This window comes from Vipera berus (genome assembly GCF_964194415.1).
Source record: "Vipera berus genome assembly, chromosome: 1".
Lineage (NCBI taxonomy): Eukaryota > Metazoa > Chordata > Lepidosauria > Squamata > Viperidae > Vipera > Vipera berus.
The window spans coordinates 84713500-84739504 of record NC_138202.1 but is presented as its reverse complement, the minus strand read 5'-3'; the positions used below and the strand labels follow the sequence as shown (position 1 = coordinate 84739504).

Below are 26005 nucleotides of genomic sequence, written 5' to 3'. Positions count from 1 at the left end.
TCTCAGAATTCACCTTCAGAATGTCAGCTTTCACCCTCGGTATGGCAGATTTGTGCATTTTTTCCATGAAGATGAAATTGAATGCTACAGTGACTATCAATTTCTGCATTAGGCTTTCATCAAGAGCTTCCAATTTGTTTTTGTACCCTTTCTTAAGCAAAGCATCTTTTCTGCAAGTATCTCATCAGCCAGGAATAATTAGAATAGGACAATGATGTCATCCTACAGGCAGTGAAAAATCTTTTCATGCCTTTTCAGCCAAGTGGAATCCACCCTGATGTTTTCCAGCTCTATGGTTCTGTGAATGAGGCAGTAACCATGTGAAAGTATGCTTGGGTCAGCTGCTATGATGCATTCATCTGGAGGCAATTTGGAAGCTCTTGCTTACAACTAGCCACTTGATCTTTATCAGCATTGTTTCAGACTTTTAGAAAGCTGTGTCTCTGGATACCAACCTTTCCAGTTATTTGGTTCCCTCATTTAATTTTAGAAGTAAAGAGTGGAGTGAACATTATATATATAATAAAGTTCCATTTTATTGCCCACTCTTTTTTCCAATATTAATCATATGGGTACATTCCAAGTATTATTCCTTGGTGGATGCAAGTTTAACATTATAGTGCACATATTCTTAAGTGAGGCAACTTTCAATATGCTGCCTGGGGATGCTGAAAACGGTTATCTAGCACATCTGCAAGACATCTGGGGAAGATTGGAATAAGAGAATAAACTTTCTCCATAATAACCATGCCCCATTTGTATCCGGTATATTCTTTAATGAGCTCTTGGTAGAAGATTTCAGATCTTAGAAGCTTTGGACTTCATAAACACTATGATAATTTTGAGCCTGTTTTAATGTATATTCCATCTGTTTTTATGAGCTAATAGTGGACAAAGGAGAAGTATTTGTAATCAAGTATGCATTGGTGGAGCCTTGGTGGAGCAGTGGGCTAATGCCTCCTTAAGTAACACCAGCTGCCTGCAATTAGTGCAGGTTCGCATCCCACCAGGCTCAAGGTTGACTCAGCCTTCCATCCTTCTGAGGTAGGTAAAATGAGGACCCAGATTGTTGGGGGCAATTAAGCTGACTTTGTAATAATGCCGCTTGGGGGTGTGTGAAAGCTCTAATAAGCAGGCATATACATAGAATGAAGGCTACTGCTAAGCTTGTAAGCCGCCCTGAGTCTTCGGAGAAGGGCGGGATATAAATGGAATAAAAATAAAAATAAAAATAAAAATAAAATTTGGTCCATCCCAAAATAAACTGTGTAAGTCTCTTTGTGACCTTTGGGTAGTATGAAATGTACATATCACAAAGCTCAGAAAAGTAAAATAAAGCAATTTTTAATAAGTGGGAAAAATGTCAATGTTCTTTAAGGTTTTTAAAAATTCTTAGGGCAATAGAAAGTGCTAGTTCTATTAAGTCCAAAGAAAAGCACATCTTTCCTGAGAGCCAGTTTGATCTAGTGGTTAAGGCTCCAGGCTAAAAATCAGGAGATTGTGAGTTCTAGTTCCACCTTACTTATGAAAGCTAGCTGGCAAATTCCTTTTACCACAAACAGATCAACATTTAGTTGATCAGGAGGGGGAAAAAACCAGACCCTGCAATTGCAGGAAAAAGCTATGAAAAGAAATTAGCACATTTTCAATTTAACCAAGGCCACTTATTGATGTGAACAATACTGTATTGGAGTAAAAATAGGTATGTATGTTGCATTCAGATATGCTAACCCACATGGTAAACTTTTCCAGGGAAAAACCTGCACTTGGTCTTTGAAATACATACTCAGGGGCTGAGAAATGGACAATTAAATTAGATATACTATTCCACTATTACTATTGTTACTATTGTTACTCCTTATGCAACCAGGATTTGTGTCAACTATACAAATAAGCATCAAACGAGATTTAGTCTAGCAAATGTACAAAATCAGGGGACCAGGCAACCCTATTTATGCACAGTGAATATGATAAGAAAATCCCATGAGTTCACATTGGAGTTTCTTACCCTAATATACAGGTGAAACTCGAAAAATTAGAATATCGTGCAAAAGTTCATTTATTTCAGTAATGCAACTTAAAAGGGGAAACTAATATATGAGATAGACTCATTACATGCAAAGCAAGATAGTTCAAGCCGTGATTTGTCATAATTGTGATGATTATGGCTTACAGCTCATGAAAACCCCAAATCCACAATCTCAGAAAATTAGAATATTGTGAAAAGGTGCAATATTCTAGGCTCAAAGTGTCCCACTCTAATCAGCTAATTAAGCCATAACACCTGCAAAGGGTTCCTGAGCCTTTAAATGGTCTCTCAGTCTGGTTCAGTAGGAATCTCAATCATGGGGAAGACTGCTGACCTGACAGTTGTGCAGAAAACCATCATTGACACCCTCCATAAGGAGGGAAAGCTTCAAAAGGTAATTGCAAAAGAGGTTGGATTTTTAATAGAAAGTTATGTGGAAGGGAAAAGTGTGGAAGGAAAAGGTGCACAAGCAGCAGGGATGACCGCAGCCTGGAGAGGATTGTCAGGAAAAGGCCATTCAAAAGTGTTGGGGACTTTCACAAGGAGTGGACTGAGGCTGGAGTCAGTGCATCAAGAGCCACCACACACAGACGGATCATGGACATGGGCTTCAAATGTCGTAATCCTCTTGTCAAGCCGCTCCTGAACAACAAACAACGTCAGAAGCGTCATACCTGGGCTAAAGAAAAACAGACCTGGTCTGTTGCTCAGTGGTCCAAAGTCCTCTTTTCTGATGAGAGCAACATTTGCATCTCATTTGCAAACCAAGAACCCAGAGTCTGGAGGAAGAATGGAGAGGCACACACTGCAAGATGCTTGAAGTCCAGTGTGAAGTTTCCACAGTCTGTGTTGATTTGGGGAGCCATGTCATCTGCTGGTGTTGGTCCACTGTGCTTCATTAAGTCCAGGGTCAACGCAGCTGTCTACCAGGAGATTTTGGAGCACTTCATGCTTCCTTCCACAGACGAGCTTTATGGGGATGCTGACTTCATTTTCCAGCAGGACTTGGCACCTGCCCAAACTGCCAAAAGCACCAAACAGGTTTTGGTGCTTTTGGCAGTTTGGGCAGGTGCCAAGTTCAATGACTGTGGGATTATTGTGCTTGATTGGCCAGCAAACTCGCCTGACCTGAACCCCATAGAGAATCTATGGGGCATTGCCAAGAGAAAGATGAGAGACATGAGACCGAACAATGCAGAAGAGCTGAAGGCCGCTATTGAAGCATCCTGGTCTTCCATAACACCTCAGCAATGCCACAGACTGATAGCTTCCATGCCACGCCGCATTGAGGCAGTAATTGCTGCAAAAGGGGCCCAAACCAAGTACTGAGTACATACACAGTATACTTGTCAGAGGTCCGATATTGTTCTATGTACACTCCTTGTTTTATTGATTGAATGTAATATTCTAATTTTCTGAGATTGTGGATTTGGGGTGTTCATGAGCTGTAAGCCATAATCATCACAATTATGACAAATCATGGCTTGAACTATCTTGCTTTGCATGTAATGAGTCTATCTCATATATTAGTTTCCCCTTTTAAGTTGCATTACTGAAATAAATGAACTTTTGCACGATATTCTAATTTTTCGAGTTTCACCTGTAAATCATAGGTCATACTGTTACATCTCTTGATTTATTCCCTTTCTATGACTTATCCCTCTTCATGCATCATGCAGAGTAAAAGAATTGCCCTGAGATTCTCTAAGAGAGGAATAGTCACCTTACAGGGGAGATGGGCAGCATAAATAAGTAAAATAAAAATAAAATTTTATTATGGGTTAAGGCAAAAATAGGAAACTTATTGGAGCTGAGGGCCATGTTGGTGGTTTGCAGGAGAGAAGCAGAGAAATGACAACTACATTAACGGTCCTGATCATCTTCAAACAAGCCTCTCAAAAGCTGGGAAAATCTGAAAACCCATCTGGTAACTAAATGAGACAATGGGAGTGTTTTCTTTTGAGATCACACTCCATTTTATCTCTCCCCCACCCCAGAATTTTCATTCCATTCTAGCACCTCTATTGTCCATCAGTTGCCTATGGCTACAAAACTTGCACACTTGTGCTATTTACCAATCCTTTTAGAATATTTTTGAAGATACTTCTGCAAATGAAGTTTCCCATGAATGGTTAGCTTCAGTGAAGACTGAAGGAAGCCGCCCTCGAAGCTGCTGTGGGAACCAAACATGGACCATTTGCTTCAACTTCACTGCTTCAGTCTGAAACCCCTCAGTCTTCTCTTGCAAAGCTTGCACTAGGGCAGGGGTAGGCAACCTCAGCTCTTTTATGACTTGTGGACTTCAACTCCCAGAATTCCTGAGCCAGCATGGCTCAGCATGGAAACCTCTCCCTTTCCCCTCAGCATGGCTGGCTCAGGATTTCTGGGAGTTGAAGTCCACGAGTCATAAAAAAGAGCCAAGGTTGCCTACCCCTGCACTAGGGGAAAAGCTAGAAAGCAGTCTCCTTCAAGAAGTACTGTAGAGGAAGACCTTCAAGTCATCTAAGCTAATTTGGAGAGAAAAAGCTCCCTTAGCCTCTTCCCGTCCCCTGCCAGTGTGTTGCTCTTCTACAAAGAGGCAAAGATACAAGAGGTAAACAGTGTGTCTGCGCTTAGTAATATCACTTAGCTCTGTCCAGAAAAGAAATATAACTTTACTCCCACAACATAGGTAGGTTCCACTGTTGGTAAATACCAAATTCTTCACAGTGGCTCAAGTGCTTCAAGACTGGGCTCTTTCAGTGGGTTCACTGAAAGCTGTCCAGCAAGAAAAACCTTCGGTGCTCCTCTGCCAGCACAGAGGAAGAAGGCTACCTCAACTTCCTCCCCCAGTACTAGGCAGTTTCACATTGGTGAAGCAAAGCAAAGAACCTTCACGGCTCAGATTGTCTCACTGAACAAATCTGAGTCACTTTGAGAAGATCTCACGCTGGGACTTCTTATTGTGTGAATGAGGCAAGTCTGGCTGTATCAAGATGAAGAATATTACCATATAGAATTACCATAAAGAGAGACCAGAAGCATTGAATAAAACCCCTGGCTGAAAGTGTGCTGGGATAATACAGTCAAAATTCCTTGTATTCATCTGTATTCTAGCAGCTGTACTTGAAAATAATAAAAGCTTCTGAACATTTTTCAAAGCCAGCCTCCTCCAGAGAAGGTTACAATTATCCAATCTCAGTATAACGGGGCTATGAATGACAACGTCCAATTTCTCTTAGTGGGGACACAGCTGGTGCACCATTTCCATCAGATTACCTACAGGATATTTCTGTTCATAGCATATTTAAATATATGGATGAAGCCTATTAATCATCACAGTAGCTATTAAAATAATGCAAGCCTTCCTTATCCTCTTCCCCTCGCAGATGGGAAGATAATGCATCTAGAGTGATCTAATTCAAGGCCACACTATTATTTAGCAGCAGATTTAAGAAACTTGTCTTGTTCTCTCTGTATCATGATGGCCTTTGTTGTTAATAAAAAGGTTTGCCGAGTGATATTTTTTGGCAGTTGTAGGAATAATAGAATGCTTCTTTAACACATTTCATCTTCCAGGTTGTGATGGAATCTCGCAGGATACTGCATGTTAAATCATGCTACTTGCTATGCTTATAATAACAGTGTTACCTTCTCTCATATTCAGCATTTGCTGACCCCACTGAATTTAAAGGCTTAATGAGTAGATTGCTTGACCTGGAAAGAAGAGTAGGGCTATAAAAGAACATTTTGATTTCCTTCCCCTACTCATGAGGGGAACAAAATAGTGAGGCAATAGCCCTACCTGTTGTCTTATCTCTAGCTTGAGGGTCAGTTGCAGCCTTACTGAGAAGCTCACGTGTTATTGCAAATTGCTTTAAATCTGGCTGCCTTGAAGACCACATAAAATGTCAGCTGGGGCAAAATCCTGCAGATTAGATGCTCATGGGATAGTCTCAGGACCGCCCTAAGCACCTCTTCTATAATAGTTATTGTAGGTTATTGTAACAAATACGTAGCATTTTCTGCTGTGGATCCTGCTCTTTGGAACATCGTGATCCCTGAGGTGAGATCTGCACCCACCTTTCTGACCTTCAGTAAGGATCTGAAGACCTGGCTCTGCCGGTTGGTCTAGGGCAAGGGTAGGCAACCTTGGCTCTTTTATGACTCATGGACTTCAACTCCCATGGCTGACTCAGGAATTCTGGGAGTTGAAGTCCCCAAGTCATAAAAGAGCCAAGGTTGCCTGCCCCTGGCCTAGGGCCCTAATGGAGGTGCATCACTCTGAAGGTGGCTCTCTGATTAAAAGAAGACCCCATCTCTCCCTGTGTGCATCTTGCTCCCTTTCTCCTCATCTTTCAACTGTAAATTATTTTCATTGTTATTGTTATTTATTGATTTAATGTTTACTGGTTTTTAAAGCTTGTAAACCACCCAGAGTTGCCTCTAGGCACGATGGGCAGTGTACAAGTTTAATAAATAAATAAATAGGCTGCTGGGGTGTTTATAAGTACAGTTCAAAGTGCTGGTCATTACCACAACACTCTATATAGTTCAGAGCCTGGATATCTACCATACTGACTTTCACTGACGGCTTGCAGCTGTCCAACTTGAAGGTCTCCACTTCTCATAAAGGGCGATGGGAGAGAGAATGAAAGCGGGCCTTCTCTGTTGGAGCTCTCTTTTATTCTGGAACTTTCTCCTGTGGGCTTTTGAAGACCTACCTGTTTCAGAAAGATTCCAGAGTGACTGGTATTGCTGCTCTTGATATGTTTTTATAATTAATGTGCCTTTCTATTGATATTTACATTGGTTATTGTTCCCCTGTTTAGAGTCTTTTAAACTGAAGCAGTACATAAAATATATAAATAGGGCTAGAGATTTCAAAAAGGCACCTATTGCAATATTTTCTTTTGAAGTTTATTGGGGTGGGGACTGCCAAGCAAATTTGGAAATAATCTAAACCTGTGTTTCCGAATCTGGGAAAGTTTAAGATATGTGGACTTCAACTCCCAGAATTCTCCAGGTAGCATGGCTAAGAAACACTGACCCAAACCATGTCTTCCTATAACAACAACAACAACAACACTGTTTTTAAAAGTTGTAGTTTAGAAAACAGAATGAGAAATGTTGAGTCATTACAAAATTCAGTTAGATTATTATTTCTGCAAAAGCAATTACAGTATCTACTGAGATATACAATAAAAGTGGTAAATATTCTTATCCAAATATGACTCCAATCATCTGGCATTTACCAGAGAATTGGGCTTCTCTGCATGTTATTAAGATGCGGCACAATGTTTCCTCTTACTTTCTTTTAAAAATCTTTAAATACTTTCTCTTTTCAATTTCTCGCTGGCTTTCCATCCTACTTTCCCTATTTCTAATTCAACATTGTTACCTAAGAAAGCTTATGCCACTTTGTAATTTTAAAAAAAAACCTTCTAAAAGTGCCATTGAATATGTTCTTTTTTTTCAAATAAAAAGGATCCAGAGATCCCAAGCAACACATTCAAAGCTGACCAATAGATGCTTTTCAAATGAGAATGTTTCTGCATGGAAACATGCCTGTCATTTCTCTGTTCACAAAGCTAGGCCTCTTCTAACTGTTCAGTCAGATACTGTAATATGAAATAGTTCTTATGAGAGAGAGAGAGAGAGAGAGAGAGAGAGAGAGAGAGAGAGAGAGAGAGAGAGAGAGAGAGAGAGAGAGAGAGAGAGAGAAGAAGGAGGAGGAAGAAAGGGGGGAAGGAGGGAGAGAGAGGGAGGGAGGGAGAGGAAGATCTGGAAAGTCTATCTATTTATCTATCTATCTATCTATCTATCTATCTATCTATCTATCTATCTATCTATCTATCTATCTATCTATCTATCTATCTATCTTTCTATCTAATTTGCTTGCTGCCCATCTCACTATGGAAGACTCTGAGTGGCTTACAATGTTAAAAAGAATAAAACCATACAGAAACATGTATATAATAAGAATAAAATACTATAAAAATACAAACTATCAGCTGTAACTAAGAGATGAGTAGGGAGGGAGTAGAATGAACAGGAGTGGAGGTGGGATCTGTTATTAATATATTAATCTACCAACCATCCTCAATGTAAAACCCCTCCATTGGAACCTGAGGCCAACTGGCAGATCCAGGTCTTCAAGCTCTTGTGGAAGGTTGGGAGGATTGGAGCCAACCTCACTCCAGGGGGCAAGATGTTCCAAAGGGCAGGAGCGATGTCAGAGAAGGCTCTTCTCCTGGACCTCACCAGCCAGAATTCCCTGGCCAATGGGGCTTGCAGCATGCCTCCTCTGCTGGCAGAGATGAGGGGGGGGAGAAATTCCAGTCGGATGAGACAATTCCTCGAGTAACCTGGACCCATATCATGAGGGGCTTTAAAGGTGATAACCAACACCTTGAATTGGACCTGAAAACAAACTGGCAACCAATGAAGCTCTGGGAACAATGGTTTAACATGGGCCACTCTAGAGACCCAAAAGTTGTCCACGCTGTTGTACTCTACACCAGCTGTAGCTTCTGAATGTTCTTCAAGATAGCCCAATATATAGTAGTGGGATTCAGCCAGTTTGCACCAGTTTGGCTGAACTGGTAGCTAAATTTTGCTGAGTTCGGAGAACCGGCTTAATGCACAGTACTTCTGGAAGTCCAGTCTAGGCCTTGGAGGTCTGGAGGAGGCCTCCCAGGCCTAGAATGGCCTGCCGGAAATGCATGGATATCACTTCCGGAAGTCCATTCTAGGCTTCGGAGGCCTTCCAGGCCTAGAACAGCCTGCCGGAAGTGCATGGATGCCATTTCCAGAAGTATGTTCTAGGCCTCGGAGGTCCAGGCCTGCATCCAATAAGAGAATTGGTTGTTCAGGTATTAGAATCTCACCACTGCCCATATAGATATTTTACAGCAGATGCTTTCCAGGAGAAAAGTACTGATATCAACACAGGCAGGCATTTGAGTTTGTGATCTAAAAGTCAATCCCAGTCCATTTTCTGAAATTGACAGATAATGAGGACTAGGCATCTCTGAGTTTCTTGTGCAGATTTCAGACAACCCTCAATATTCCACATAGGATTGGGAAAATTCCTCATCTGAATTTCCTAAGAGTCACTACCAATCTCTGCACATTCCCGAAGATCTATCTCCACCCATGGCAGCTTCTACATCCCTTTTTGTTTTAACACTACCTTCTTGCTCTGTTTGCAGAACATTTGGGTAGTTCCACTTAAAGGGGCATGCAATTCAGCTCTGAGGGAGATATTTCAAAGTTGGAAAAAAAATCTAAATTCTTTGCTGGCACACCCTCATCCGTCAGTTTTCTATGAATTCTGAGCAATTCTGTTTTAAACATGTGCACTGGGATTTTTATCTTTGAGTTAATCCATAATACTTTTACTGTTTACATCTCATACAAGAGAATACGCCATAGATCATGATACAACTTAGACAAGACGAAAAAGTCATAAATCTTAAATAAGCATACTGATTTAGAGAGCTTTTTCTTGAAAAGATTGCAATAGAGCTCATAGCCTACTACACAATTTAAATGTTATTCACATTTCAAAACATTTAATTTTTTAAATATCTGGCCATATACTAAGACTATATGTTGAACAACTGTGGATTCAATAATTTAAATCAATAATATCAAAATGTAGCTTTTTGCCATATAAAGATGCATTTTTCTATTGCATTTTTAATCCTGCCTTCATTACTTCATTACAGCAAACATACATAATACTCCTTCCTTCTCCTGTTTTCCCCACAACAACAACTCTGTGGAGGTGGGTTGGGTTGGGTTGGGTTGAGAAAGAGAGACTGGGTCCAAAGTCACCCAGCTGCCTTTCATGTCTAAAATGGGTCAGTCGCCTGATTTCTAGACCAGACCTTAATAAAGACAGCGCCCCCAAATAGAATCTCCCAGCCTCATATTTTGACTTACTACCTTTATTGATGCCAGAAGCTATAAGAAAAGCCTTCTTACATAGGAGTCAGATAGTAGGAACAAGGAATCCTTACATAAAAGGCTCATCTAAAAAATAATGGCTATTTCCTACTAGTAATCTAATTCTATTAATGATGGTCCAGAATTCCAGAATCCAGCTCAATAAAGAACGTTTCATTAGGATTCCAAGTAAATATTGCAGGGCTGGCAGCAACGGTCTTCTGAGAAACTGTATAGAAATGGAAGTGGGATCAAAGCAATGAATTCCCCATTCAAGACAGGACCTCAGCGTTTACTCAAGGACTTGAGGCTTGCTGGGCTTTGTTTTGGACAATGGAGACAGGAAGTCTCAGAGCAAAACTTGGTCAGAGACCCTTGTTTTAAAGGCCAGCAATTCCATACAACGACCCACTGAACCAGAATGCTAAGTCCCATGTCAAAAATCAGCACAGCTTTAAAGGAGTGAGGGAAGGGGAGAAGCCTCATCACACAGAGGATGGGATTAGAGTTCTTCTTTTGGTCTCCAGGATAAAGCAGAGAGGAATCTATTACATTTTTATATTTGTATTTATTTGCCAGTCTTGTGTTAAATTTATGGGTGGAATAAAACTTTTGTAGGAAATAACTTTGGGAGCCTGCCAAAGAGCTTTGCCTTTATATTCATGGTTTACCTGCAGTAGAAAATAACTACTTATGTTTCTACTCCACAGATCAATTTGGCACAAACAGCCCTTTCCCCTCTTTTCTTAAGATCAGGGGTCTTCAAACTTGGCTCTTTTATGACTTTTGGACTTCAACTCCCAGAATTCCTCAGCCAGGCTGGCTGAGGAATTCTGGGAGTTGAAGTCCACAAGTCATAAAAGGGCCGTGTTTGAAAACCCCTGGTTAAGATGGTCAGAAGGGGTGAACATCAAAGCAACTGAGGCAGTCCAAGAAGAAGCATATCCATGTAAACACAGCACCTTCCTCTTACTGTTAGCTAAACATCTTGCTTTTCTATCTTCTAAAGCAGGGGTCTTCAAATTTGGCCCTTTTATGAGTTGTGGACTTCAACTCCCAGAATTCCTCAGCCCATGTTGAAGTCCACAATTCCTGCTCTAAAGTTTGTGGCTCAAGTCAAGTCATTGTCATCATTGCCCTCTCTGATTGCTAGTGCTATATCTGATACTAATCTTTTTGGAAATCAGATTTATGAGTGGCCCAATATGATTCTTTGCATAGGACCTATTAGACCACTTCCATAAGCCATCCAAACAAGGGTTGTCCATGCAAATATAACCACACTAATTAAATGTTGTATGTTTGCCATGCTGTAGACTCAGTTATTGTTGGCTTGGATGATAAATATATTTATAGTCTCCCTTTAATTCTTTGTTAGCAATCCAAAAATTTACACAAATATGAGCTGTCACTGTTGTGACTACTGCCTGTGGATGGCCTTGGGTTAGGCTGAAACAGGAAAAAAGATTTGTCCCGTCTTTGGGGCCTAGCAAGGTATTCTAAATACTTAACATGGCCAAGTAGAGGTAGGGGTAGCATAAAATAGTTCAGCAAAAAAAAAAAAGCCAGACTGGATCTAAATAATCTCACCATAAGTTGGAGTGAACTATACAGCATTGCATATCATGTTCTACATTTTTCTTACTCTCTGTATTTCTTCTTCAGTAAGAACTTAGATACCCACCAAAAAGGAATATGAGGATAACTTTGAACTAAAAATGTAATAACATTTACGTAAACAGAAGTTTAACTCTGAAAGAGGAGAGGTGGTGGGAAAGAAACTCAAGATTGCCCCATACTGATTCTCTTCTGTATAAGAAGAGGGAAAGAGAAAGTTTGTCAGGCTTTCAAGATTCTGTTTTTATTGCTGCATTACTTATCTGGATCATAGAAGAAGGCCTCTGCTATAGTTCAATACCAAAGCACATGAAGTTCCCTCTAACTCACAAATGGTGCATCAAAAGCATCTGTTTTTGTCCATCCCATTTTTATCTGCTTTCCAGATTGCTCATATGCAAAGCAGAAATATTTTATCAATCCTTCTTTCCTGCTTTGTAGTTTTCCTGTTGTTTGTGAGGAAGTGCGGAAAGATGGTGCACTGCTTTGGACTTCCCCCCCCAAAAAGAATATTTAAACTAAATTTGACAATTTCAACAATGAAATGCCTACATGGATATCAAGAGAAAACATAGGTATACTAAGTGGCATATGTTTCAGGAGTCATCTGGTAATCTAAGCTTTCAGTCATAGTCAGTATACTTCCATTCCTCTAGAACTGCATGAAATTTCTGATTCAAATAACTCAAGAGGTAATGACTGTGTTACTCAACATCATCACACACACATAAAAATGTACATAGATATTTTAGGACCAATTCTGTACTGGCATCTGAATGTTAAAAATGTAAGACTCAGTTCTTAATCACTTCCCGAAACAGCCATCTGTCCTATTTTGCAGTACAAAAACATAAAGAGTTGCAAAATAATATCTTTTTCTATTTAAAGGCAATTTCTATCTGATGAACTCTCCAGCCCAAGACTTGTTTAAAATCAGATTATCATGAGATATAAGGAATGAGGTATTTACAGATAGTCCTTGACTTACAACCACAACTGGGACTGTAAACTTTGAGTTAAGCGTTGCAGTCATTAACCAAGGCATCATGCGATTACATCCAATCTTACAATGTTTTGCCATGGTCATTAACTGAGAAGTCATGTGATTGTGATTGGTAACCTTCCCTGCCAGCTTCCCCATTGACTTTGCTTGTTGGAAGCTAACTGGGAATGTCACAAATCATGACCACTTGTCCCCCAGATCCTGCAACCATTGTAAACATGAGCCAGTTGGCAAGTGCTCAGGTTGTGATCATGTAAAACTCACAGGGACTCTGTAGAGTTGTACTGTAAGTGTGAAGATAGATATAAGCCACTTTTGTTGTAACTTCGAACAGTTCTTAAATGAATAGATGATGTACATCAAGAGCTAGTAAAATAGTTTCAAACTTTATCCATGTAAATAAATTTAAAAAGAGATATAATAACTCCACATTTAAAATAGCAAAAGTACAAATTGGCCTGTTTCTTGGAGTTTTGGAAGTGAAATAATAGTCATGATAATTTACATATTCAATTGTATTATCCAATCTGTGAAATATTTTTCTTCAAAATATATATATAAAAAGATTATCCCAATCTTCTTCAAATCAGTGTATCCTTGATGTATGAAAGCCATCATAGGCTCAGAACATTCATTTAAAAATGCTCAGAATTGAAATTGGCAAGCCTTAAGCTCCTTTGTCAGATGTTTTGTCCTGACTCAAGAGATTGGAAATTATCTCAACACATCTGGAGATATCAGAAATGATGGGAGAACTCCATTATGTGGAGAACAAACCAAAGGCCTTCTCTGTTGACAAGTTCAATGCAATAATACGATGTTGTGAAGTGGGACATTCTTAAAGACTTTGCATGACACTTTAGCTTCCCATATTAAGGGGTCTTGTGCTTGAGCAGAGGTTGGACTAGAAGACCTCCAAGGTCCCTTCCAACTCTGCTTTTCTGATATCCTGTTGTAGAAGCATGGCCTTCAAGTCCATTTCATTGTACTTGAGAGTGCCAAACAGGAGTTGAATGAATGAAAACCCAGAACCTTTGAAAATGCTTTTGCGTAGCTACAGTGATATACTCACAGCTTTCACAGCGATTTCCAGTATAGCCAGCCAAGCAGGCACATTTGTAATCACCAATTTTATCAACGAGGCAGGTTCCATCATGTAGACATGGAGATGAAGAACAACCTGAAAATGCACAAGACATCTCAGTTCCTTCCACAGGCTGATTCTTTCTCCTCTTTTACCTTTTTTACACTCCTTTCTCTCTTAGTGAGAGACATCTGCAATGCGAGTATTTGGGGGGGTGTGATATATCTTTGAAGCTGTGAGACAGTGATGTTAAAAATGCTTCTACCTAACCCATCCTCTGCCCCAATAATCCTTTTTGTGAATCAAATTTTGTCAAAAACAAGGTAAAGAGATGTGACTAAGATTATTCCATGCTAAAACAACTGTTTAAAAAATTGAAGCAGTTCCCAAGGGAGAAGCTTGCCATTTTATATACACAATTTGTGTTTTTAAAGCCAACTGATCTCTGAATAACATATGTGATTAGCTGTGTGTCACAACTACAAAATGATCCTTTATAGTTTTAGGGAATTAGGAATAAAGCAGCAGGGACGAAGCCACAGAGGAGAACTCTACAACTGCATTTGCAGCAAAAGAGCCTATGGAGATCAAATAAACATGAAAGGTCAATGAAGAGATCTAGCAACACTGCAAGCTGTCTGAAAGGGGTTTTAGTGGAGGTGGTGTGAAGCCAAAAGCTCAAAAATGAAATGTGCCAGAGGAGATGGAAAGAATCCCACACATTGTTAAAGTATTGACAGTATTGACACTTGTTATGTTCAATATATAAGTACTGTTCTTAGTATCACCCTTCAAAGAATCCTTAATGATAAGGTTAAAAAAACTTAGAACTGTCATTAGAATAATAGAATAACAGAGTTGGTAGGGACCTTGTAGGTCATCTAGTTCAACCCCTGGCCCAAGGAGGAGACCCCACACCATTTCCAACAGATGGTAGTCCAGTCTCTTTTTGAAAGCTTCCAGTGATGAAGCTCCCACAACGTCTGAAGGCAATCTGTTCCATTGGTTGATTATTCTCATTGTGAGAAAAATTCTTCTTATTTCCAGGTTGAATCTCCCCTTGATCAGTTTCCACCTGTTATTCCTTGTCTGGCCTTCAGGTGCTTTGGAAAATAGATTGACCCCCTCCTCTCTGTGAGACTCTCTCAAATATTGGAACATGGCTATCATTTTCCCCCTGGTCCCTCTCTTCACTGGCCCTTCACTCTTTACTTCACTCCTCACTCATCTTAGAAATGTTTTTCCAAAACTCCCAGCCAATACATCAAAGTTCAGGAGATCATCATCATGAGTTCTAGAGCTGCAAACCAAACTCAGCTAAGGTGAGAACGATAGTCTTGAAAACATAAGTTTTCTCTTGAGGCACTGTATGGGCTTTCAGTCCATCAATGTGGTCGAACAATAAACACAGGAAGACCGCCAAGGAAATTCTGTTCCTCCGCTTACACTGACCTTCAACTACTCTCAAGGCTTTTGTCCTGGGAAAGATTTCACACAGTTTGTTAAGTGTGTGCTGCTGGAGGTCCCACAGCTCAAGCAACATTTCTCCCACCACCCCCCTTTGCTCATCATGCAAAGCACATCCTTTCTCATCAACAGTTTCAGGGAGCAGGTTAATGCTTTGCAAAGGAGAACATTTTAAACGTTTTTCATTCAAGCTGTATACAGTCAAACTGGAGTCTGCTCTGCATAGATTATCTGAGTAGCACCCACCTTATCTCTCCATAATTGCTGCTAAAAACTGGGGCGGAAATAAAGGGGGGTGGCAATAGCGGAATACCAAGCGGTTCCCACCGAGAAGAAGAATCGAGAGCTATTAATCCCCCTTGTATGCAATGTGTTAGTCTCTTGAGGATGGGAGGCCTTTCTGCAACATATCCCACGTCAAATCCCATTTTATGGAGTCGACTTTTGTCTTTTTATAGACCCTTTAATTAACATAGCCCTTCTTCTAGCAGCTACTGTGATGGTACTGTTTGTTCTTTATGTAATAACAAGGGAGGGAAAAATCATGCCCAGCAGATCAAATAGGGACACGATCTAAAGTAGACTGAGCAATGGACTTTGAAATGACAGGACGATATTCAAGACCTTTTTGAAATTCTCAAAGGCTTTCTACCAGAAAGCCATTGGAGCCCTCCCCCACAGTCCATCTTTGCCCTGTATTCTTTCTACATTATTATTTTTTCTTTATTATCAATTGTCCATTGCTGTCCATGCCCCAAGAAAAAATAAGAATGGGCAGAGAGATCTAGTGCTCTGAATTCATTCTTGGGAATGGATTTGAAATGACTCTATTCTCTGACTTAAAAAACAATTTTTAGAATAGAATAGAGCTGGAAGAGTCTTTGGAGGTCTTCTAGTCCAGCCCCCTACTCAAGCAGGAGAACCTATACCAGGGGTGTCAAACTCAATTTCATTGAGGGCCGCATCAGCATTGCGGTTGCCCTCAGGGGGCCAGGTGGGTGTGGCCTGGGTGGGTGTGGCCTACTGGGTGGGCATGGCTAAAGTGAGTATGGTCTACTGGGTGGGCGTGGCCAGCTCTACATCATTCACATCAAGGGTGCCTATGGGGGCCTGGGCAGGAGTGAGACAGATCTGAGGGTCTCTGGCAGGAGGAGGGTCTCTAGGCCAGGGCCAAGGCAGTGGGGGCCGTTCCCTCACTGTTTCCAGGATGGCTTTGCGGGCCGCATGAAACCACTTCGCGGGCCAGATCTGGCCCCCGGGCCTTGTGTTTGACATGTCTGACCTATACCATCTCATACAAGTGACTGTCTGGCCTCTTTTTAAATATCTCCAGTGGTGGAGTGCCCGCGATTTCTGGGGGTAAGCTATTCCACTAGTTAATTGTCCTCACTGTCAGGAAGTTTCTCCTTAATTCTAGGTTGCTTCTCTCTTTGATCAGTTTCCAACCATTGTTTCTTGTCCTGCCCTCTGGTGCTTTGGTGAATAATGCGACCCCCTCTTCTTTGAGTCAGCCTCTCAAATACTAGAATATTGCTATCATGTCTCCCCTATTTCTTCTGTTCTTTAGAACAGTCCTGCAGCTGTTCTTTGTATGTTTTAGTCTCCAGGCCTTTTATCATCTTAGTTGCTCTTCTCTGAATTTTTTCCAAACTCTCAACATCTTTTTTTTTATATGGTGACCAAAATTGGATGCAGTATTCCAGGTGTGGTCTTACTAGGATTTTATAAAGTGGTACTAATACTTCACATGATCTTGATTCTATGCCTATGTTTATACAACCCAGGATTGTATTAGCTTTTGGCTGCTGCTGCACACTGCTGGCTCATGGTTAAGTGATTGTCCACTAACACTCTAAGAACCCTCTCACAGTTACTGTTTTTAAGCCAGGTCTTGCCAAATCTATACTTGTATCTTTAATTTTTCCTATCTAAATGAAAAACTTTGCTTTTTTCCACATTGGAACTCATTTTGTTGGATAGGGCCCATTCTTCAAGTATGTCAAGATCTTTTTGTATCCTAAGTTTGTCTTCTGGAGTGTTGGCTACTCCTGCCAGTTTGATGTCATCTGCAAATTTGATGAGTTCCCCTTCAATTCCCTCATCTATGTAATTTATGAAGATATTGAAGAGTACTGGGACAGAACCTTGTGGTACCCCGCTGCTTACTTCTCTCCATGTGTATGTAGTGCCATTGAGGACTACTCTTTGAGTACGGTTTGCCAGCCAGCTACAGATCCAACTGGTGGTGATGTTGTCTATTCCACTTTTTTCTAGCTCACCAAGGAGTAAGTTGTGGTCTACTTTATCAAATGCCTTACTGAAGTCTAAGTATACTATGTCCACAGTATTTTGCTGGTCTATTCACTTTGTTGAAGAACGAAATATGATTGGTTTGGCATGATCTGTTTTTAACAAACCCATGCTGGCTACTAATTATAACTTTGTTTCTAGTTGTTCACAGATCTGTTTTTTTATTATCTTTTCTAGGATCTTCCCAGGTATTGATGTTAAACTGATTGGTCTGTAGTTTCCTGGGTCCGTTTTTCCCCCTTTCTTGAAGATGGGAACCACATCAGCCTTTTTCAAATCCTCAGGTACTTCCCCAGTGCTCCAGGATTGAAATATATGGTGCAATTGTTCTGAGATAACATCTGCCAGTCTTTCAGAACTCTGGGATGTAATCTGTCAGGCCCTGGTGATTTATATTCGTCAAAGTCAGATAGGTGTTCTCTTACCATTTTCTTGCTTATTTTATTTTTTGTTTCTAATTTGTCTTTTGCAGTGGTTTTTTTTGGTATGTTGGGCTAGTTTCTTTTTGTGTAAAGACTGATGCAAAGTATGATTAAGCAGCTCTGCTTTCTCCCTGTTGCCTGTTATTTCCTTGCCATCTTCTCTCTTTAGTGAACCTACAGTTTCCTTGATTTTTTTCTTGTTGTTAATATGTTTGAAGAAACTTGTTTTATTATCCATGATTTCTGTTGCAAGTCTTTATTCTGAGCCTTTGCTTTCCTGACTTCATCTTTGCATGTTCTGGCTGTCTGCTGATAATCGGCCTTAGTTATGTGCCCCTCTTTCCATTTTTTGTATTTGTTCTTTTTGTCTTTCAGTTTGTCAGAGAGAGATCTTTGTGCAGCCATGCTGGTTTCTTCTTGAATTTCTTTTTTCTTTTTCTTTTTCAGTGGTATTGTACTGGTTTGGGCTTTTATGATCACATTTTTCAGAGTTTCCCATGCTTCTTGAGTAGTTTTCCCCTTTAGGATTTTCATCCATGGGATCTTTCCTAGGTTCTCTCTGAGTTTGTTAAAGTCAGCTCTTTTGAAGTTTAAGACGCTGGCTGGATTGTTTTCTATTTCTATATTAAATTCCAGTATGACGTGGTCACTTTCACCAAAGGTTCCAGAAACTTCAACTCCCTCTAACACTTCTTTTCTATTAGAAAGAATTAAGTCCAGTATAGCTTTGCATCTAGTTCCCTCTTCCAACTTTTGGATGACATAGTTGTTGGCTAGATTGGTTAGGAATCTGTTTAAACTCCCACTCGCTGCAGAGTTTCTCTCCCAGTTGATATCTGGATAGATTGAGTCTCCCATTACTACTGTCGTATGCTTCCTACATACATTTGTTAACTGGTTGGCAAAAAGTTCATCTATTTGGTTGGGTGGCCTGTAATATACACCTATGGTGATGTCACTTTTTTTCTCTTTTATATTGACCCAGATACATTCTGGAGAGATTTTATCTTGGATCATGTACATTTCTGTAGATATGTAGTGTTCTCTTACATATAGTGCAACTCCCCCTCCTCTTTTTGTAGACTTGTTTCTTTTGAACAATTTGTATCCATCCATCAGTCCATTCCATTCATGGGCTTCGTCCCACCAGGTTTCTGTAATGCCAACTATGTCATACCCTCCCTCGTGTACTATTGCTTGTAGTTCGCCCTGTTTGTTCCTCAAGCTTTGAGCATTTGTATATAAGCATTTAAGATTTTATGCCTGTTTATGGGCATGTTTCCTGCATCTCCTGATTGTTGTTTGGATTTTTCTTTTTTCTCATCTCTGCCTACCTCATTGTTGATTTGTTTTTTTGTGATTTATGATTGGTTTTTGGGTTCTAGAGATTCTAAAGATTGGTCACCCTCCACTCTCAATTTTAGTTTAAAGCCCTCCTGATGAGTTGGGCCAGTCTTTTTCCGATTACATTTTCCCCTGTTTTTGTGAGGTGTAGTTCATCCATTGCCACGAGTCCTTCGTGTAGGAAATGCAGTCCATGATCCAGGAAGCCAAAGTTTTCTTGGTGACACCAACCCTTTAGCCAATGGTTTATTTCTAGAATTCTTTTTCCCCTCAATAGGTGTTGGCCTTTCATTGAGAGTACAGATGAAACACTACTTGCGCTCTTAGCTTCTTAACTTTATTGCCTAGTTGTTTGTAATCTCTCACTGTTGTACTCAGGTTCTTTGTGGAGGAGGAGGAAAGGGTGGTAATCAGTAGGCCTAATTATTTTGGTTAGGTTCTCAGCCACATCTTTCATGTTTTCTCCAGGGAGACAACATACCTCCCTGGATTGTATGTATTTTGATTGTATTTTGAATGTATTTTGATCTACCCAATCATTTCAAGTAGCAAAGTATGCCTTGAATTCAGCCTTAAGTATGAAGGTGAGGTCTAGAGTCACTCTTCAATACTTTACTGTGCTATTTTTGACATGGAACTCTCTCACATTTTTTTCTCCGTCCAGTTTTCATAAAATGGAAGTATTATTTGTGAAAGAAACCAGTTCATTTAGGAAACCTCATAAGAAAGTATAGATCAACATAGTGTTGCTATGCATATGTACATGTCACACTATTTTCTTTGGGGATAAGCATTATTAGGCAAAGCACAGAAAAGAGTAAGAAACAGTGAGCCAAATGAATTAAGGCAAGAGATAAAGGATAGAAAAGGGAACTCTTGTATGGCTAGATCTAGTTTACCCCAAATATCTTGCTATGCTTCTATACTTCTCTTTCTGTATAAACCATCCTGTTTCCACCACTGCTTACATTGCCTTTTGTTCCTTAAATGTCTCCCAACCTCTGTGTTTGACTCCATGTTCTCTGTTGCTCCTTTTGAATAGAGGAACAATAGCAGCATTCTTCCAGTTATCAGGCTCAGACACAATTTTCACACATAATTAAACAAGAAGCACAAACATTTCATAAGCTGACTGCATTTTAACTTTTTTTCCACTTAAACCATCTATGCACATAGCCTTTCCATTTTTCAACATTCTCACATTGCACTTTTTGACAGGTAACTACCATTCCTATATAAATGTCTAAAAAGCTTATTCAAGTATTCGCTCACTTTAAGCACTTACCGTATTATTTCATTATTTTTATAATTCCCTTTATTGTGCTGGAGGCTCCTTGCTTAGCCCTCATCATCCACTTCCAAAATAATATTTTATTTCATCCAAAATTACTTTTTTCTCTGCCTATTGCAATCTTTATTGCTGCGTTTTCCAACTTCATTCCTGCTATCTTTTTCTCTATATACCCCTTATAGAATCTGTCTCTCATCCTCATCCATTTTTATAGCAACCATTTCTTTTTTGTAGTTATTAAATTTATACACTGACTAATTTGGAAACCAAAGCCCAATTTTACCCCAAGCTATCTCATGGAATTCTATACAGACTACTGTCAACGCTGCTAACATTGGATGTTCTTGCTTTGACAACAGATGGAAATGTAGCCATCTTTTCTCTTTTGCTTTTAGAGTTAGATGATGCTGGGAGGGGGGCTGTGAATGAGAGTCCAGTTAGACATAACATCAATACTCAGCCATGGAAATCAAGGTTATTGAGCCCAGAGCTGATAAAGTTTTGGCAGGCTGGAGAGCTGGGGAGAAAGCCCGCCCTTCAAGCTAATTGGGGAATGTGATTTATGACTGTTAATTGGAGGAGGGAATGGCTTCAACTATGTAGTGCCGTCACTCTGTTTCTCAAATAAAAGATTCTTTAAGGTAAACAATACCTCGAAGTTCTTTTAATTTAAAGAGTTTCCTCTGTCAGAACCATGCAAGTCAACAATATGCCATTGCCCATATCCCACCAACCAGAGTAAATTACTGTACTGACAAACACAGAACAACCCAATTAGTTAAATACTACTTTATTTATTATCCCTAGGAATTATCCCCAGACCTATCTGCTCTTGCAACATTGACACAAATCCAGGAACTGGGTGAATTTATGATGAGTCTTGCTCAAATGTAGGTAAAACTCAACAAATTCAACCCCTTCTCCTAAGGTGCTGTACAGACCTTCCATGCATTCTGTCCTTCTGTGCTGTCCCTATTAGGAACTGTTCCCTCTTTCACTTTTGCCTCAGTATAGTGCTATTCTTTGCATTTCCATCGGTAGCAGGAATTCCAGATCAGTTTCACAATGGTTTTTAAGGGAAGTGGGATTAGAAACAGTTGTATAGTTGCATTGAAGTGACAATAATAAAAAGGAAGTAGCATTTTCAAAAAATGGCATGAATGAATACATGTAAGTTCTTAGGGTTCCAATTAGCTGTATAGGATGCAAAAGAAAATATGATGAATAGAATTTTGCTGCTTATTTGTTCATTTTTTTAATAACCATGTAACAGCCATGTATCTCCCACCTTGATGGGACTTGGTTCTTGTCCTGTGCCTTAGATAGGATGTTGTGGAGTTTTAGTAGTAATATTTTCTGTTTGAGATAGCGTGTTTGTGTGGTAGTAGAATAATGTGAACATGGAATCCTTCTTTCTAGTGTTTTTTAAAATTATTATTATTCTTTCTTACTTTTAATGTAAGCTACCCAGAGTTGAGGGACACGGTGGCTCAGTGGGTTAGGACACTGAGCTTATCGATCAGAAGGTCGGCAGTTTGGCGGGTCAAATCCCGAGTGGCACATAACAGAGTGAGTGCCTGTTACTCGTCCCAGCTTCTGCCAAAATAGCAGTTCGAAAGCATGTAAAAATGCAAGTAGAAAAATAGGGACCACCACAGTGGGAAGGTAAGAGCACTCTGTGCACCATTGGCGTCTAGTCATGCCGGCCACATGACCACGGAGACGCTCTTCGGCTTTGAAACGGAGATGAGCACTGGCCCCTAGAGTTGGAAATGACTAGCACGCATATGCGGGGGAACATTTACCTTTACCTTTTTACCCAGAGTTGCTTTAGGTAGCTTCTAAATTTCATAGATAAATCCATTTCATTAATAAATTATGCCATTTACCCATTGTAATAATGCTTTCCTACACAATGTATTGTTATTCTCTTCTTCTGTCTACTTAAAATTATGAGTAAATCTTACATCACAGTCAACCTAAAGTTGACCTCAAAAGCATTTGGTCTGATAAGATAAGAATGCATGTTTGTAGACTTCCGGGTGGCTTTTCAGCAGCGCGGACGGTCGGGATCGACCGCCAGCCTCTCAATTTCGTTAAAGCCACAGAGCAGCGATGATCAACTGTTCTGAGGCTTGAAAACCCTTCCCCTTGAGTGAAGAGGGGAGGGGGAGTGTCTGGGTAGGGGTAGAGCTCCCCTAGAGCCCCAGAATATTTATTCTGGGGCTTGAAGGGTGAGAGCTCCCCCGAAGCCCGGAGATACTCCGGATCGGAGGACTTCTCTGCTTTTAAGCAGAGCAAGACGCTGAATCCACTCCTGCTGGATTTGATTGTTATCTTGAGCAACTGAAGCAGGCAGAGAGGATGTGGGAGTTGTATAAATAGCAAGTATAAGACTTTAACTCTGGAATTTCAATCTTTTTTTCCTGTTTCAACAATCATCTTTAAAAAGAAGGGGAAGATGGCACCTGAGTGATTCTTTGTAACAAGATTTAGAAAAAAGTGGGAAGAACAAAGGATTAAGGAAAATAATATTAAGAGGAAGGAGGAAGATTGGATGTGGATTTTCAAAGTTGCAAAAGACTTTGTTAACGTTTGAAGGTGCTTAGGTGATTTAAAAGACTTGGATACTGAATAGTTAAGCAACAAAGTTGCAATTGGGGTGGAAAAGTGAAAGTGCGAAACAAAAGTTAACTGAGTGTTAAAAATGGCTTCTAAGAGATTTCCCGTTCCTAAAAGTGCGGGGGCATCGTCAGTTCAATAATCTGGACTTCAGTCTTTGATGCCGCCCCCTGCAGCCACTGCACCTACATTGACATTAAAAGATCTACAAGATGCCTTAAAACTTCAATCGGAACAAATATTTGAGCTTATCAATGAAAGAAATAAGGAAATACGGGAGGATATTTTGCTGGCATTTCAGGGGCTCTCAGGTTGTATTGAGAGTCTGGACGAACATGTGGAAGAAGTTAATCAAAATAATCTGATATTGGAGGCTAAAATGTGTGAAGCTGAGAATAAAATGTATAAAATTGATGATGAGGTGGTTATGATACAATATAGAGACATGGAGTTTGTCTTGCAGATATGAGGTTTGAAGGAAAATCCACAAGAAAATTTGGAAGAGATAGTGGTGGATGCTCTGGCGCCTATTTCGGGATTTCAACCAGAAGATTTTATAACGGAGATAGACAAAATATTTTGTGTTAATTCTTGGATTGCTAGGCAAAGGAAACTGGCAAGAGATGTGGTTGTGTATTTCACAAAGAGAAAGATCAGAAATGCAATCATTCAAGCTTTTTACAGTAATAGATTTAAAGTGGCTGATCAAGAGGTTTTGATTCTGAAAGAAATTCCCCCAAGAATTTTAAGAAAAAGAAAAGACTTTGTTTTTTTGGCAGATGAATTAAAAAGACAACAGCTTCAGTTCAGATGGGAGATACCAACTGGGATAGTGGTGAATTATGCTGGTACTAGATACCGTCTTAATACAGTTCTGAAGGCACGAGATTTTTATTCTAATGTATTGAAAGCAGGTTCACCACCATCTCCAGAAGTTAAAAGAGGAAAGGAAGAAGGAATGCGACAGTCACAGGCAGAAGGCATACAACGAGGTGAAGAAATCACCTCGCTGGTTCCAAAGGAAACACAGCAAAATTTGGAAACTGCGCACCCTTTGGTTTTATTAGAAGAATTAAAGACCCAAAGAGTGACACGGGCTGCATCTAGATGGAAGGAGCAACAACAACAACAACAGCAACAGAAACAACATCTTACAACTATAACTCAAGAATCTACTCTTAGTGAAGCAGTGGGAAGAGCGAGACCCAAGAGGCAGATGCTTGTGGATCTGCAAGATACGCTCCAAAAGCTTCAAGTCGCAAAAGATGGCGACAAAGTTTCTAACCTGGAATGTTAACAGCTTAAATTCACCACAAAAGAGAAAGAAAATATTTCAGTACCTGAAACAATTTAAAAATGATGTTATATGTTTGCAAGAAATGCATATTCGTGTATCTGATCAAAAATATTTGACAAATTCTAGACTGGGCATACAATTTATTGCATCTGCTCCAGAGAAGAAAAATGGTGTAGTTATTTATGTGAAGAAGGATTTAACAGCCAAATTAATTGAAACAGATAAACAAGGAAGGTATATTATAATTGAACTTTTAATAGAAGGGAAGAAAATACTTTTAATTGGAATATATGCACCTAATCAACAGCAAGGAGAATTTTACAAATTTTTACATGATAAAATAACTCAATGGGATTATAAATCATGTATTTTAACGGAAGATTGGAATGGAGTGATCGATACACAGAAAGATAAAAAAGGGCTTTTTAAAACTACTCCAAATCATGCTAGATTGCCTAAATCCTTTTTTGACTTGAAAGATGATTTGGAGTTGAGAGATGTTTGGAGAGATCGCAATCTGGATGAAAAGGATTTTACTTTTTTTTCTGATAGACATCAATCTTTTTCTAGGATTGATTTTATATTAACCACTAATGATTTTTTTTCTAGGGTTAAGAAGATTAAGATATGCCCAAGAATTTTATCACACCACAGTCCAGTATGGATGGAATTGGAGAAGGGGAAGGGGGATAGAAGGTCATGGAGGTTAAATGAAAATTTATTTAGATATGAAGAGAATGTGGAAGAATGTAAAAAGCAGATGAGAGAATTTTTTATTATGAATATGTATAAGGGTACTCCCATTGAAATGGTTTGGGACGCAAGTAAAGCTTATATGAGAGGAGTGTTAATATATTTGAATAATAAACAGACGTAGAATGGAACATAAGCGTAAAGAAATGGAAGAGGAAATAAAGATGAAAGAGAAAGCTTTTATTTTGAACCCATCTGATAAGAGGCTGAGAGAAGCAATTAATTTGTTAAGAGGACAGTTTGATATGTTGATGGTAGATCAAGTGGCAACTAATTTACGATATGTTAAACATAATACTTTTAACAATGCTAATAAACCAGGTAGGTGGCTAGCTTATTTATTAAGGAAAAAACAAAGATCTCGTAATATAGATAAGATAGAATATAAGGGTAAAGAAGTATTTCAGCAAAATCTTATTAAAAAAGCTTTTGTAGAATTTTACTCTAAATTGTATGCTAGGGATATAATTCAAGGCTTAGATATAGATAGTTATTTACAAGAAGTGAATATCCCGGTACTTAGACAAGAGCAATGGGAAGGGTTGAATCAGTTGATAACTGCTGAAGAAATTATTTTAGCAATTAAACAATTAAAAGTGGGTAAGGCACCTGGTACGGATGGCTTAACAGCTATTTATTATAAAAATTTACAGTTAGAAATGGTGGAACCTTTAAAAGAACTTTTTAGAACAATTCAATCTGGTGGAGAAGTGCCTCCATCATGGAAAACAGCATTTATAACGTTGATTCCAAAGGAACATCAAGACCTTACTCAATCAAAAAACTATAGACCTATATCGCTTTTAAATAATGATTATAAGATATTTGCAAAGA

The 26005-nt window shown here is 39.5% G+C and overlaps 1 protein-coding gene across 1 annotated transcript in view; it reads right to left on the bottom strand.

The window, feature by feature from the left end:
* The window catches only part of PAMR1 (peptidase domain containing associated with muscle regeneration 1), a 71548-nt gene that overhangs the window by 24672 nt on the left and 20871 nt on the right, over nt 1-26005 (bottom strand). The window contains exon 5 of the mRNA XM_081327530.1: nt 13654-13761. Within this exon, the coding sequence (XP_081183656.1) occupies nt 13654-13761 (108 nt within the window). The remainder of the gene's footprint in view (nt 1-13653; nt 13762-26005) is intronic.